Consider the following 16,236-nt stretch of genomic DNA (forward strand, 5'->3'; position numbering starts at 1 on the left):
TGGTCAACAACTTCTGGGTCTAACCCCAGCCAAAGATGACAGCAGAACAACATAATTTACACTGTGATTTATCTTTTTGCTGAGGGGAAAAAATGTAAAATGTTCTGAAAATTCACTGCTGCCTTTGTGGAAAGTGTTTCGGCAAAGGTTCTTGTATAGAGGGAATAGGGAATTTCAAAATAAAAAATTAAGTATGTTCTCTGTTTCATTTTAACTTTTTTATGGTGTTTAATTTGTGGTTGGCTGCAATTGTGTATCATGTATATGGAACTTTGTAAAAAGTTCTTGACCTTCAAATCTTAGATATGAAATCACTTTTACCTATAAAAACCACTTTTGTTGAGGTTTCTCTTGGCTGCATTGAGCTCTAGGGTATTAGAAGATATCACTAATATTTTGCATGTAATCTGTTCATTTGAGTGAGGGCACTTTTTTTGTACATATGATGGGGCCAATGCACAATACTTTATCACAATCAACTCCTTCCCCCCTAACCCTCCTTTGTATCCCTATTCCAGCAAACAGTCAGTTAGGTAACTGCACTTCAGTTCTAACTAGACATTTGTACTAAGGTATTTCAGTTATGTAAACTCAGCCTGGGCACTTTCTGATAACTGTAAAATGTTTTATAAGATCATGATTATGAAGATACATTTTGGAAAATTTTAAATGTTCGTGAGCAGCTTAACTACTTTTGTATCTAGCCTTTTTTAAGTATCTTGTTACATTTACTTTTTTAAATAAATTACAGAAGAAATGTCAAGTAATATTAAAGAAACAATAGTTTTTATTTATGTAGTTGTACATTTTTAAACTAAGGGCAATACACCAGACACAGTTATGTGCATAAAAATTTTTGATTTAAAGGATTGAAACTTTATATACACTTGCACTATAAGAAAGAGAAGAAAATCTGTCCACATTTTACAGTTAGCAGAGACTCCTTAATGGCACTAGCCAGGCCATCTTATCTTTTTACAAATGGAGGAAGTGAGGGGTGACCTTGGGCTGCCATAGGAAGTTGTCATCATATAAAGTTAATAACTGACAGATTGTTTTCGATGACCTATTAATTATGTACCTAAGGGTCAGTATCCCTAAATACTTGGAGTTTAGAAACTTTATTCACTTGGCGTACAGAAAACTTCCAATAAACATGACAAATTCATATATTAAGAACGAGAAATTATCCTGTTTTTCAGTTCCTGTATAGGACTGGCCTTTCAGATAGCTTCCATGTTCAAAGACACTAGGCTTTTATTATATAACTTCCTTCAGAAGACTGAACCACATGATATTCTCAGCCTTGCTGACATAATGCATCAAGGCCAAAATGATGAGTTGAAATGCATTGTATTTCTTAAAACTTACACAACATATGCTGTATTAGATTTGTGTAAATTAACCAAAGGTCATTTTACAACATGAGATAATGGTGGCTATGTCTAAATGCTATTTCTGAATAAATGAAATAGTACTTAGATTAAGAGCAAATTAGGATTGTGTTTAGAGGATAACATTATATATCACCATAACCTCTGTATGCATATGATAGGATTGATAAAATATTAAATGATAAAAAATAGAATTAGGTCACTTGACACCCTAATTGTGAGCTTATTTTTAATAGTTGCTGAAAGAATGAAAATAATTTAAAATAATGCACAATGTCTTAAGTCTTCCTAAATCAAGATTTTGGTTAAAATGCTCTTAGGAATATTGAAAGCAAAGTGAGTTTTTTGGTTGGTTTTTTTTTTTGTTTTTTTTTTTAAAGCATAAAATGTAAAATAAAGTCATGTAAAATAAAGTTCTCTTTTGGTCTTGTTTAGTGGTTAAATTTAATAGAATTGAAAATGAATTAAGGATGAGAAGACCAAGAATGAACTTTACTGAGGGTTTAAAAAAATTGCTACCTCTAAAATATGATTTCACTCTTTTGTGTTAATTCTGAACAACTCTAAATTCTTTGTCTAGAGAGGTAAGACTATATTGTCTGTGTGTGTGTGTGGGGGGGGGGTTAATGGTAGTCAGTAATTTATAGATATACTCAAACATATCTCCCTTTAAACAGTTGTTCTCAAGCTTCTGTATGCATAAGATTCACCTGTGGAACTGGTTAATGTAGATTCCTAAAGCTTGTGCTTCCTCTCACCCTGTTCTGATTCAGGTTCTGACATCTGCAGGCCTTTCAGATATTTTCATGTTCAAAGAAACTATGCTTTCATTATATAAATTTCTTCAAAAGTCTTCAGTGGTAGCTAGAAATTTTTATCATAGCCATCTCCCCAGGAAATCTTCCTTAACTTATCCTCTATCATCCTCATTAGAGGGATCTAGATATTCTAAGTACTTGGCTGCTAAACAAAGGTTGGAGGTTCAAAACCACCAGCTACTCTACAGGGGAGCGATGTAATAATAGCCCACTTCCAATAAAGATTACAGCACTGGAAATGCTCTAGGGCATTTCTTAGCTCCATGTGGTCACTGTGAGTCACAAGCAATGTTAAATGGTTTTGGGGGGGTGGGTGCTCTGCTAGTATTTTCTTTCCCTTTCTAAGGCTCTAAGTTCTTTTAAGTGTTAGTTCATTTGCCTTTGGGTCTCTAAGCGCTAATATTTGAGTGAATCAGTACCAGTGACCAATCCAATTTAGGTATGCATGATTGTATCCTTGCTGCTAATCATATTATCACCTGGATTCTGCTCTTCTGCAGTAGGGTTTTTGTTGCTGTTGGGGGAGAGAGTGGCTTAAACTATTAGAAATTTACTGTCTTGCAGACTTGAGCTATACATCTGTAATTCAAGTGCTGACAGGGCCGGTGCTTTCTGGCAGTCTGGTGTTTCTTACCTTGTTAATGCCTTCATTGTCACATGGCAGCCCCTCTGTGTGTGTGTGTCTGATTTTTATATCTGAAATGTTAAACCTTAATGTTCCACTCTGGAAACTGTCTTCATAACAACTATATAAGACTTCACACTATAATAAATAAAAAAGTGATTTCTTACTTCTGCATTTAGTTTAGACTTGTCGGCAACTTACTAGGAAGCAGTTCAGGGGGAATATTTTCTATATTGAGATGAGTATTTAATGGTGCAACAAGAAATCGTAGGCATTTTCTATGGTATTCCAGTTTATGGGAGCTTTGGTGGCTTATTGGTAAGGAGATGCACTGCTGACACAAAGGAACAAAGCCCTGACCCACCAGCTGCTCCGTGAGAGAAAGGTGGGCTATCTCCTCTGATGCCAGTCAATGCTTCTGAAAACCCTCTGGAGGGTCAGTTAGGAATGGGAGCTGATTTGAGAGTACCAAATAAAAAGATCAATTTAGTAGTGGATGTGAAAAGCCAAGTATGGCACTGAAGAAGTGATCACATCTGACTGGGCCAGTCACTTCTGAACCACTGGAATAGACAGTTTGGGTTGGTCATGGCATCATGAACTCAGTGTTTTTTTTTTTAATTAATTGTGTGTGTGTACTGTCAAATCAGATCTGACTGGTATGGGAAGAGACTGCCCCTCCTTCTCCAGCAGAGCATCTGGTGGATTCGAACCACATACCTCTAAGATGGCAGTACAGCTTCTCGCCATGAACTCATACTAAACCTACCCATCCATCTTTTACTTTCTTTGGCGAAAGGCATTGCTAGCTAATTAACTTTGTAAACAAGAAACTTAGAAGACAAAATACCCCAAACAACCCAAACTCGGTTGCCCTTGGGTCAGAATGAGGCTGTGCATTGCACAGGAGGAGACTCCCATTTTCTCAGCTAGCTGGTGGGTTTGGACCTTGCCTCTGAGATCACAGTGCAATGCTTTACCACCAGAAATTTACCTTGTCCTAAAATTGTCTCACCTGCACAAACCACTGATTAATCTTGCGTTCTACACTGCTACTGCCTTATTTCAAATTTGCATTTTAGCACCTAGACTATTCCAATTAGTTCTAAACTAATTTCCTGCTTTTAAATTTGTCTTCTACATGATGTTTGGCTTCTTTTTCCTACTGGTCTTCAAAAAGTCAAGATTTGTCAATTTTCAACAGGGGTTTTATTTGCATTTTTAAGACATGAATATTGGACTATCTGGTTGATTATATGATTGCAGTTAAGCAGTACTACTTTTAAATGATTGAAGGAGGTTAAAAAGGTAAGCTTATTTACATAATGATATGCAAATGATATACTGGTTCCTCATGAAAGGCTCACAAGTGAGCTGTTGCTATGAAAAAAAAAAGTCCTCTCCCAAAACGAATGCAAAAAAAACCATGTTCCATTTATAGTGATTACAGAATTCACAATGACAGATTTTCACTTAAGCAAGATAACATTGCTTGTTGATTAAAGTTATTAATTTCAGTTTTACCATTTCTATAATCATGTTTGTATTTAATATACAAATTTATAGATGAATAATGCTCTAAAATCTTTAGTTTATACCTGGTTTATGTTTGTACATATTTAACAATATTGATGATTTACACCCATATGAAGTGGCAGTAAAAATTATTTTTCTTCAGAAGGGATTACTACATCATTTACAGTTAATGAATGATTATTTATCTACTAAAAAAAATGGCTCAAAATAAGCTAGTCGTAGCCTGCAGTGACATTTTCTGTGCCACAGGCAATACTGCTTAAGTCACTCACATATAACTCTGCAAGTGGAATGGAGACTGTTCAGATGACAAATTGTAGCAACATTTAATAGCATTAAATAATCATTTGTTATGTTCACTGATTCCATGAGCTAGAAATTTGGGCAAGACAGTTGTAATGGCTTATCTCTAGTTCCATGATGTCTGGAATTTTGGTTGAAAGATTTGTTGACAAGTCACTCTCCAAAGGTTTTCTCTTCATCCTGACACTGATGCTCACCGGACCATATCCCTCGGTTCTTTTCCACATAGCTCTGTAAACTCTGGCTTTCTCCAAGTATGATGCCTGGTTTGCAAACATGAACTTCCCCAAAAGAAAGACAGTTTTGCCTGGTTATTTAAAGGGAGAAGTATTAAACTCCACACACTTTGATAAGAGTTTAAAAATTCTGGAAGAGTATATAGGACCAGAAATTGTCTTGTGGTCATTTTGGAAAAGAAAATGTGCACAGGCTATATGAAGAAATAGGATCTTCTTGTTACACATTTGAAGTTTTTATATTTGCTTGTTATAAGTAGTTCTTGTGTAGAGCATAGGGTCTTGCACTGCTAACATAAAAACTGTTGGTTTAACCCGTCCTATACTTTTCATTCTCCTACTTGAGAAGAAGATAGGCAGTTTCTTGCCAGTGAGATTTACTCCCTGAAACTCAAGGTAGGGTTGCTATGCGCTGGAATCAATCTGACAGCAGTCAGTGAGTATTAACTAAACATCTTGGGGACATGAGTAACATTAGCCTGCTAATGCCAAAGACATCCTGGTGGTGCAACCATTTAGTGCCTGACTGCTAAGAAAGAAGTTGGTAGTATGAAGATACCAGGCTCTTAGGGATAAAGACCCGGTGGTATGCTGTATAAAGATTGTTGTTATGTGCCGTCGAGTCGTTTTCGACTCATAGCGACCCTATGCACAACAGCCCTAAACCCTGCCCTATCCTGCGCCAACCGCACTGCCTCCGACACACCCATCCCGATTACCCCAGTCACCGAATCGATCCATCTCATAGAGGGTCTTCCCCTCCTGCGCTGTCCCTCCACCCTCCCAAGCATGATGTCCCTCTCCAAGGACCCGTCCCTCCTGGCGACATGTCCAAAGTATGTCAGACGAAACCCCAGAATCCTTACCTCCAAAGAGTTGCTTGGTTTAATCCTCTCCAAGATGAATCTGTTTGTTTTCCTGGCAGTCCATGGTACATTCAATACTCTTCTCCAGTACCACAGCTCAAAGGCATCAATTCTCCTTCTGTCCTCCCTAGTCATTGTCCAACTCTCTGATGCATAACAAGCGATTGCAAAGACCATGGTCTGTATCAGGTGCACCTTAGTCTCCGGAGAGACACTGTTGCTCTTGAGTACTTTAGAGGGGTCCCTAACAGCAGACTTTCCCATCATGATACGCTTTTTGATTTCCTGACTGCTGGTGCCAAGAGTGTTGACTGTGGAGCCGAGCAAAGTGAAGCTGTGAACAATCTCAATCTCTTCGCCATCCATCCTGACGCTGGTCAAGAATACCAGATGGGGCAATTCTACTTGACAGTGCTAAGCAAAAATTGCTATGCACTGTTACAAGTAATGAAATATGCACTTAGCTGGATTATTTCAAAACATTCAGTCCTGCTATAGAAATAGAAACCAACCATGGAAGAAAATAGTTTGAGACATAATGAGATTTCTAAGACATTTACTTAGTATATTTATTAAGCCAGACATCTGTACTGTGTTGATCATAACAAATTATGGCTAACACTGAGAAGAATGGAAATCCCAGAACACTTACTTGTATCTTATAAAACCTATACCTAGATCAAAAGGCTGTTATGTAAACAGAGCAAAGGAACACTATGGTTTAAAATGAAGGAGAAAAAAAGCATCAGAGTTGAATCCTTTTCCCATACCTATTCAATCAGTATGCTGGGCAAATAATTCGAAAAGCAGCACTGTATGAAGAAGTGGCATCAGTATTGGAGGAAGACTCATCAATAACCTTGAGTATGCAGATGACACAACTTTGCTTGCTGAAAGTGAGAACTTGAAGCACTTGCTGCAGATGATCAAATACTGCAGCCTTCAGTAGGGATTGCATCTCAATGTAAAAAATTCTCACCGCTGGACCAATTCATCTTACTTGGATCTACAAAAAATACCCTTGGTACCAGCAGCCAGGATATGAGGTGATGTATTGCACTGGGAAGGTCTGCAGTGAGGGGGCTCTCTAAATTACTGAGGAGCGATGATATCAGCCTGAAGGACTAAGGTGTCCCTGACAGAAGAATAGCTGATGCCTTTGAACTGTGGAGCTGGAGAAGAATACTGAATATCCCATGGACTGTCCAAAGAGCAACCAGGTATGTCTTAGACAAAGTGCAGCCAGAGTCCTCTCTGGAGATCAGGATGGCAAAGCTTCATCTCGCATACTTAGGGCATGTTGCTAAGTATGCTTGGAAAAGTTGAGGGATGTTGAAGGACAGGAAGACCCTTAATAGGTGGACCAACACAGTGTCTGCAGCAATGGGCTTGCGTGTGTCATAGACTATGAGGATGGCCCTACGGACAGGACAGGGTTCAGATCTGGTGTTACTAGGATCGTTATGAGTTGTACTCAACTTGACAGCATCCAACAACAAAACAATAGCCTGTAAGGCATGTTAAAGACAGGATAAATGTAATGTGTATTGAACATGAATTTCTAAAACGCAATAAATGAGTGCTGGAAACACACAGAAAGGCCTTAAAGGGCCCACAAAGCCGTAAGTATTCATAAAGTACAGATCACGTTACTTTCAGATTAACAACTATGTTTATACCTATTAGCCACCTCACCCACTGGTGACTTGCATTCTGACCCCACATATACTCTGCCTGAGAAACAGAGGAAAAATCCATACCTGTATAGCCAGCTAATAATTTATGGCAAGTTACAGTTGTGACCAGGCAAGCTTGCTCCTGAATTTCTCCCAAAGAGTAAAGTGTATGTTGGTACCAAGCACCTTCTTGCCTGCTGAGTCCCTTGCTCATTCTCAACTCTCTTCCTCCACTCGACCAGCTAGAAAGGCTGATGCAACAAATACAGGGCATATGAACACTGAGCGACATAAAATTCAGATAACATGGTTATTATAATCCTTCCTTTTCCCACGTTGTTGTTAGGAGCTTTCAAATCCCAAGTTATAGCTAACCCTCCAGCAAAGTTTTCAGAGGCTGTAAATCACACAGGAGGAAAGTGCTCATGTTCTCCCATAGAGTGGCTGACAGAGTTAAATCGCTAGTCTTTGGGTTGGCAACACAACTCTTTTCCAGTAAACATCAGTGGTTCCTCCTAAATTATATGAGCCTACTTAATATCTTCCTCCCTGCTTAAAACATTGTGTTTTAGATAGATTCAATAAGCCATATGATTCAAGCATCTTAATTTGGTCAATTTTTCTGGGATGTAAATTTGGGCTAGCCTTCTTGGTAGTTAGTATACTTAGAAACCACCATTTGCATCAGAGCCATCCCAATCCAATCTGATCCATGTTTCCACTCATTCACTCACTTACTGTCACTTACTGCTGTTGAGTTGAAACCGACTCAGAACTGACCCGTTGGGTTTCCGAGGCTGTAACTGCACAGAAGATTGCCCATTTCTCCTCCGGAGCACCTAGGGGAGTTGAACTGCCAGAGAAGCAGAGCCTTTATATTTGCAGTGCAGACTCCCTACAGACTAGCCCACCAGAGTTCTCTAGTAAATCATACAAAGGAATATATTATCGAATCCCCACAACACTATTTTGAATTATATTAAGAAATTCTTGTAATTCTACTAATGAGAAAACTGAGTCATAGAGAGGCTATGTAACTAGCCCAAGTTAACAATGCTAATAAATTTAAGCCCATGATGATCTGGCTCTAGAGTCACATTCTTTTTTCACTAAGCTCATGCACTTTTGCATCTTCAATACCAAAATGATGCCTGACATATAGTAGGCATGTAGGATATATCAAATCAATTAATCTGAGCTCTTAGTTATTTGTTGTGTGACCAGAGGTAAGCTACTTCACTTTGAGATGAAATTTACACACACACACACACACACACACACACACACACACACAAACATACATTTAGCTCGGGACTTACTTAGAAGCCTAAGAAAGAAAGAACAACTCTCTCCCTCCTTAGGGGTAGAGTTCTGGGTCAGTTTTAGAAGCATAAACAACTTTTCTGTCCTATTTTACCATACTTCAGACAGCTAGTTGTCCATACGACAAGTACCCCCATTCATTTCAATGTAAAGCTACCTGAACAGAACTGGTACATCTTGTATTTATTAAATGTAACAATATTTTCTTTCTATTTTAGTTATTTTTGAATAGTGCTCTTGAGACCAAGTTATTAGCACTTCAACCAAATTACTGTCGTCATCATTAATCTTAGTTTACTACCGCTATGCTAGTATTTCTTCTGCCACCACTTTTAACTTGACAAGAGGCTGTCTTCAATACAGAGTAAGTGAATTTATTCACATATCCTGTTATTACAGGGCGCTTTGTAAGAACAATAAATAAGAACTATGGTCAATATTACGGAAAGCTTAGTTTGATGAAACACGCCCACAGACATTTCAAAGTTCTGAATTGAGTCATCTTCTCTTAAACCCCAGCTGCCCCATTCTCACAAACTACGTCAATTACGTGCTTTTTATCGGTGGCTTACATGAAAAAACAAGCCCCTCTTTTCTTCATTAATTTAAGGGTGTGGCTTATTTTACCAATAATGTAATAGTGTTTTTCACCACCTCATATATCAGAAGATGTTTTTTAACAAAAAGATGTTCTTATTTCCTCCTCGGTGGTCGACACGCCGAGTTTGCGCATTACGACATACCGTATTCCTGGGGCAGGGCGAAGACTACCTGGGGAATCGCGACCTGGAGAAGTGACTTGGTGAATCTGGACTAGGCGACACTGACTTGAGGACAAGTTAAGGCCTCAGGAACTGCCGAGAGGCGGGGACAGTTGGAGAGGGCGGGTTGCTGAGGCGGGGCTGGTACGAACAGATAGGAAAGAGTCAGACGGCACTTGAAGTGAGGCGGAGCTGAGGGGCGGGACCTGTCTGGATGGGCGTATCCCAGGACATGGCCGGATCAGTGGGGCGGGACCTGCCGGGGTAGGCGTGTCTCTAAGGTGGGGGCCTATCGGAGTGGGCATGTCCCTGAGGCGGGGCCTACCGGAGTGGGCGTGTTCCTGAGGCGGGGCCAGAGAAACTGGTGGGGGGGTCGCTGAGGCGGGGTCGGAGCAGTGGGGCGGGGCCTGCCAGGATAGGCGTGTCTCTGAGGCGAGGCCCGGAGCAATGGGACGGGAGGGCGGAGGGGCTACCTGAGTGGGCGTGGTCACCGAGGCGGGGCCTGTTAGAGTGGGAGTGTTCCCAGGGTGGGACCGGAGCAGAGGGGCTGCTATGAGTAGTCCAATCCAGAGGCGGGCCCAGCGCAATGGGGCGGAGCGAGGCTGTATTGGTAGGTGGACCCCTAAGGCGAGCCTTGAGTGGTGAAGGGAGCTTGGCGAAGAGGTGAGGGCGGAGCTGGTCTGAGCAGAACAGTTTCTGAAGCGACGCCCATGGCTCGGTGGGCGAGGCCAGCGCTGTGGGATGGGGTCAGAGGGTACCTATGTTGTAGGGTCCCTGTGGTTAGGTTGGCGCGGTGGGACTAGGCAGGGGAAGTTGTCCGGTGGACAGGCGGGAGGCGGAGGCGGGGCCGGCGCAGGGAGCGGGGCGGGACCCTCCAGGCGTGTACAGGTTCCCCGCTGGGGGCGGGGCGGGCCTCGCCGTGCCGGCCGCCCGAGCCGGGTGCTTGTGGGAGGTGCTCTGCGTCCTGTGTTCCGTTAGGCACTGCAGCTCCGACAGAGTCTGCGCGATGGGCGATGTGGACAGGCCGGAAGCGGCCAGGGCGGAGTTGCATGAAGTAAGTGTCATTCTCTGTCCCGCGGCTCAGCTACGCCAGGTCTGTAGGTTACACGTAGCGGCGAGGCGTTGCAAGGTGTCCGAGCGCAGTCGGGGATTTCTCCCGGTTGAGGTTCGGAAGCCGGTGCGGGCAGGCCGCGCGCCCTGCCTTGTCGTAGCCTGGCGTCACTGTCAGGAGCGCGGACGAGGCGCCCCCGGGGAAGCGGTGACGCGGGAGCCGGCTCTCCGCTCCGCTGCCCCGGCCCCCTCCACCTCGTCCTCGGCTCCGAGAGCTCAGATCTCACCCCTTCCATTTACCCTCCTCCTTCCTGGAGCTCTAGCCTGGAAAACGGGCAGAGAGAGAAAGGAGGGGTGGAGGGCTCGCTGTCTCCTTGTCTTGGAGTCCGAACCAACCCAGAGCTGGCCGTCAGTGGGGTCTCCGGGGCTGTGAACGACACGGTCCCCTCTCCCGCAGAGTCGCAGGTGGATTTGAACAGCCACAGAGGCGTGGTCTTTGGGATAGCAGCGCAGCTCCCTGCAGACTGCACCTGGGTTGGGGTGGGACACGCCAGTCCAGACGGGCAGAATCTTCGTAGCAATAGAGAAAAAAAAAAAAGGTTACTTCACCAGCTATGAATCTTTGGGGTCCCATTTTCCATCATGTTACCTCCTTCACAGAGGGCGGAGTGCTACAGAAGTTGTTGTGTTGTTAGATGCAGTCCAGGCCTCTGGACTCTGCGGCCCTGTGGGAACAGAACAGAACATGTCTGTCTTGCACCGTCCCCGCAGGCGTTCGTGTTCAGCCCATTGTTGCAAGCCTCTGGTGTCACTCCAGATCCCTTAAGGATTTTAACTCTTTTTTTCTTCTTACTGACAAGCATTTTATCTTTCAACACCGGCTGCCCCGCCTGATAACATGTCCAGAGTATATGACACAAATCTTGGCATCCTCTAGTAAATTTTAGGAGGCATTAAGTGGCATGGGAGGAAATTGCCTATTTTTCTCCTGTAGAACACCTGGTGGATCCCAACTGTGTACTTTGGCAGCACATTTTTTTTTTAAATTTTGCTTTATTATTTTGTGTTTGTGTGTACCATCAAATCGGATCTGAGTGGTACAGGAGGAGATTGCCCCTCCTACTCTAGCAGAGCATCTGGTAGATTAGAACCTAAGGCTTCTGGGAGGCAGCACAGTTCTTAACACTAAGCTGTAGGAGGTGACAGTTGAGTAGTTTTTGATAGTTTTCTATGATTTTAATACTCGTAGTTTTCATACTTATTTTGCAAATACCTCAGTCTTGTACACAAAGGAACGAATTTTGTACCTCTCCTGAATTTATTGCTGTCTAAAATTTAATATTTTGACTATTTGAAGGGAATAGTTTTCGCTCATACATACCCATGTTTATCATTGCATTTCTTTAGAAATGTTTGTTATGGATTCTAGATTTGGAGTTTCATTTTATTTTGATTGTGTGAATACTTATTAAAATTTTTAATAGTATTCCTCAGATATGGTACCAGTTTACCCCATGCTGAAAATCAGACAATTTCTATTTGTGCTCATGACATCAAGTGACATGAACGACTGTTCAAGACCAGATACCAGATTTAATTTACTGCGTGTAGCTTAATGTTTGTATGGAGACACAAAGATAGTGGTTGAATTTTAGACCTGAATAAGTTTAAAGGTGCATCTGACCCAAGAGTTTTTTTTATACTTGAGGTTCAGGAAGGCCTTAACCATATTTATTCTCTGTATAAAATAGTGCAACCTACAGATTATGAATTATAAAAGGATACAGCCCTAACGTACTTTTTCTGACTGTGAGTCACACGGTATCTCCTTGTTCTCTTTGAATGATTCCCAGTTGGTCATACTGGCTCCACATGAGCATAGTTGAGTCTTCTGGAATCGTCTTTCTTTTCAGTGTTACCTGTAATTTGTTATGCATCACATAATAGAATGTATTTCAGAGTCAATAAAAAATAGGCAGATTGTCTTTCTCCTATTCTCTGCTTTTCTAAGACCTATCTGACATGAGCAATGCTACCTTTTATTCTGTGTCCTTTTCTGAATCCAGATTGAATATCTTGAAATTTCCTGTCATTGTACACTGCAGTCACTTTTAAATTATCTTCAGTTATATGTAGATACTGTGTATACAGATCTGACCTTCCTGAGAGTTGAGTTTGTAGCTTTCACTTTTTTTTTTCTTTTTAAATGAGCCATCAGGGAGCTTTGGTGGCCTAGTGTTAAGAAGCTGCACTGCAATCCCAGAGGCACGTGATTCAAACCCACTAGATGCTCTGCTGTAGAAGGAGGGACAATCTCCTGTACCAGTCGGATTTGATTCTACAGTACACACACACACACCGCTATCTTTAATTGATAACTTCCATTTTCAAGGTTAGAAAGTTTATTCAGGAACATTTTAAATAACATACCTAAAATTACACAACTAAGTAGAAGAGCTAGGCCTAAAACTACATGCTCCTCAACCAGCATTCTGGCAACTTTTTCTGATTAAGTGGAAGTACATGACTGAAAATAATACTTAAAAATGATGCTTGATGTAACAGCATCTAGGTATAACAGTAGGATTAGAAAGAGATGAGATACCTGCATGACAGTAGTGGTACTGGGAACAGATGAGAACTAGGAGCCATGTAGAATGAGGTCATGGTGAGGGCTAGCAGGGACACCTTAACTTGGGTGGGTATCTTGGCATTTCCAGTCATCTCTTTGGACCATATGACCAGAAACTGAGGCAGGCAGAAACTGCAAGTCCTATTCTGTACGAACCAGTGGAATGTTGCCAACCTGTGCAGCCACAACCAAGTTGTTTTCCATTTCTAATCTTGTCTGTTGACCTGTTTTTTTGGTGTTTTTTTTTACTTCTGCCAAATGAATCCTTCATTAAAGCAGGGTTTTACAGCAGATTAGTAAATCAATGTAAATTTATTTTTAAAACTAAGAGGCTTCAGACATATTTTTCTCAGGATTCTTAAAACAGTTTTCAAAGTACCAGTTCAAATTCGTTTAAGAGGGCCTTAGCACTATCATAATTATTAGTTTTTTCCTTTTGTTTTTTAAAAATAATGTTCAATCGAACAAAGAAGAGTAAGATGTCTGTAGCCCCCCCTGCCCCCCCCCCACAGTGATCTATACATTAAGCAGAAATAGCAAGACAAGGAAAAAGATATCTGGAAACACCAGACCATGTGTTTGTGGTTTCCTTTCTGTACAGTATAAGAGACTTAACTTTCACTTTTACAAATTAGAAGCACATTTAAAAGTTAAATTTTAATCTGATGTTTGTAATACTCAAAGAATTTCTGAGGAACCACAGCATTCCTCAGAGTATATGAAAAAAAGCTATACAAAATAGTAATATGTTCCTGGCCTGCTTTTCTAGGTTAATCTCCTTCTGTTGTCCATCGTCCATCATATACCATAAAGTTTAAGTTTTAACTGAATTCTACTCAACGTTGTCTAATCGGAACAAACTCACAGCTGACCTAGTGGATCTTCACATGAGTGTATTGCCCATCTTTCTGCGGAGCAGCTGGTGGATCCAAAACATTTTCCTTTGAGTGGCAGCACAGCTCGTTACCCACTGGGTCACCAGAGCTTACTTCTAAAGTCTATAGCAAACCGCTTGTAGGTCTTTAAAAATGTCACATAAGATCATGCCTATTTTTTCCTCCACATCGTTTTTCTGAAATAGGAACTCATGGTCAAGGATCCTAGGAGGGGCCCTAAAGAGCATAGAGGTGCAGGGTCTATGAACACCATGAAAGAACATTAAAATATGTTTTATGTATTTTGATGAGCATCATGAAAATGAGCAATATGTCATCTCAAGTCTGTTTCAAAGGCTTATGTAGATTAAACTCATAATCTCTATATTTATAGATAATATAGAAAATATTTTTATATTTATAATATTTAATAATTTACATATTTAATAATATTTAGAATACTTTTACTATAAAAACCAATCATTAAACACCCATGGTAGCAGCAGTCAAAAAAATCAAAAGATGTGTTGTATTAGGAAAATGTGCTATCAGGGACTTCTTCAAAGTTCAAAAGAACAAAGGTATCAGTTTAAAGACTGAAGTTACACCTGATTCAAGCCTTGGTATTTTCAGTTGCTCATATGTATCTGATTAATATCCATTGCATTTGTGACCTGAGAGGGACTGGCATGGGGCACTTTGAATCAGACACTCTTGATCTTTTATGCCAGGAATGAAAAACTGAGTAAAAATGGTATTTCATTCATAGTGAAATGTCAAGATCTAAAGTTGAACATTGTGATAAGATACCATCCATGCTTACACAAGGGAGACCTGTTAATATGAAATTTTAGAAATATTAATATTAAATATTATTGAAATAAATGCACTAACAACTAAAGTGAAAGAGGAGGAAATTGAGGATTTCTACCAACTTTTACAGTCTGAAATTGACCAAACATGCAATCAGGATGCATTCATAATTATTAGTGACTGGAATGCAGAAGTTAGAAACAATGAGGAAAGAATGGTAGTCAGAAAGTGTAGTTTGCGTGATAGACATGAGATTGAACATCAAATGATTGAATTATGTATGTTGAAGATTTATTTAAAACAAATATCTTTTTTAAAAAGCACAAAAGGCATCTTTACACATGGATCTTAGCAGATGGACTGCCCAGGGATCAGATTGACTACACCTGTGGAAGGAATCATTGGAGAAACTCAATCAGCAGTCGGAACCAAGCCAGGTGATGATTGTGGAACAGATTAAAAATTACTCATGTGTAAATTCAAGTTAAAACAAGTTCACAGTACCAAAATATAACTTTGAGTCTATCCCACTTGAATTTAAAAATCTCCAGAATAAGTTTGAGGTATTAAATACTGATTGAAGACCACACAAGTTGTGGGATGAAATAAAAGCAATCCATGAAGAGAGCAAATGTCATTAGAAAAACAAAGAGAAGAAAGACCAAAATGAATGTCAGAAGAGACTCTGAAAATTGATCTGGAGTGTCGAGAAGCCAAAACAAAGAAATAAAATGCAAAAATAAAAGAGATGAACCTAAGATTTCAAAGGCAGTATTACAGTGGATTATGCAAAGAGCTGTAATTAGAAAATAAAAAGGGAAGAACTAGCTGAACATTTCTGAAGTTGAAAGAAGTGAAAAACAAATTCAAACCTTGTGTTGCAATACTGAGAGATGCTATGGGCAAAATCTTGAATGATTTGGAGATAAGGATGGCAGAGTTTCATCTCACATAGGAGGGATGTCATGCTTGGAAAGGTGGAGGGTGAGCAAAATGAGAGGAAGACCCTCAACGAGATGGATTGACACAGTGACTGTAGCAATGGGCTCAGAGATGTTGAAGATGGCATGGGAGAGGGCAAGGTTGAGATTTGTTGTTCATAGGGTTTCCATGAGTCATTAAATTCAAAGGCACCTAACAGTAACATATATATATATACACACACACACACCCATGTGTATATGTATATATACACGTGTATATTTAGCAGGATATGTGCGAGGAACTAGAGTCAGAAAATCAAAAGGGCCGAACTCGCTCAGCATTTCTTAAGCTCAAAGAACTGAAGAACAGATTCAAACCTAGAGTTGCTGTAATCAAGGATGCTT

At 40.6% G+C, this 16,236-nt stretch overlaps 2 protein-coding genes across 3 annotated transcripts in view; both read left to right on the forward strand.

Moving 5' to 3' along the window:
* UBR5 (ubiquitin protein ligase E3 component n-recognin 5) overlaps positions 1–9,594 on the forward strand; it is a 164,612-nt gene extending 155,018 nt beyond the window's left edge. The window contains exon 59 of the mRNA XM_006897174.1: positions 9,388–9,594. Coding sequence (XP_006897236.1) covers positions 9,388–9,594 — 207 coding nt within the window. The remainder of the gene's footprint in view (positions 1–9,387) is intronic.
* Positions 9,595–10,527: 933 nt separating this feature from the next.
* Positions 10,528–16,236, forward strand: part of RRM2B (ribonucleotide reductase M2 B (TP53 inducible)) — a 40,571-nt gene continuing 34,862 nt past the window's right edge. The window contains exon 1 of one of the 2 annotated variants that reach the window (XM_006897159.1): positions 10,528–10,592. In XM_006897159.1, coding sequence (XP_006897221.1) covers positions 10,545–10,592 — 48 coding nt within the window. In that variant the 5' untranslated portion in view covers positions 10,528–10,544. The remainder of the gene's footprint in view (positions 10,593–16,236) is intronic. The other variant, XM_006897160.1, reaches the window with a different exon arrangement.

The sequence above is a fragment of the Elephantulus edwardii genome, unplaced genomic scaffold (assembly GCF_000299155.1).
Source record: "Elephantulus edwardii isolate Elephantulus edwardi_28Jun2011 unplaced genomic scaffold, EleEdw1.0 scaffold00202, whole genome shotgun sequence".
Taxonomy (NCBI): domain Eukaryota; kingdom Metazoa; phylum Chordata; class Mammalia; order Macroscelidea; family Macroscelididae; genus Elephantulus; species Elephantulus edwardii.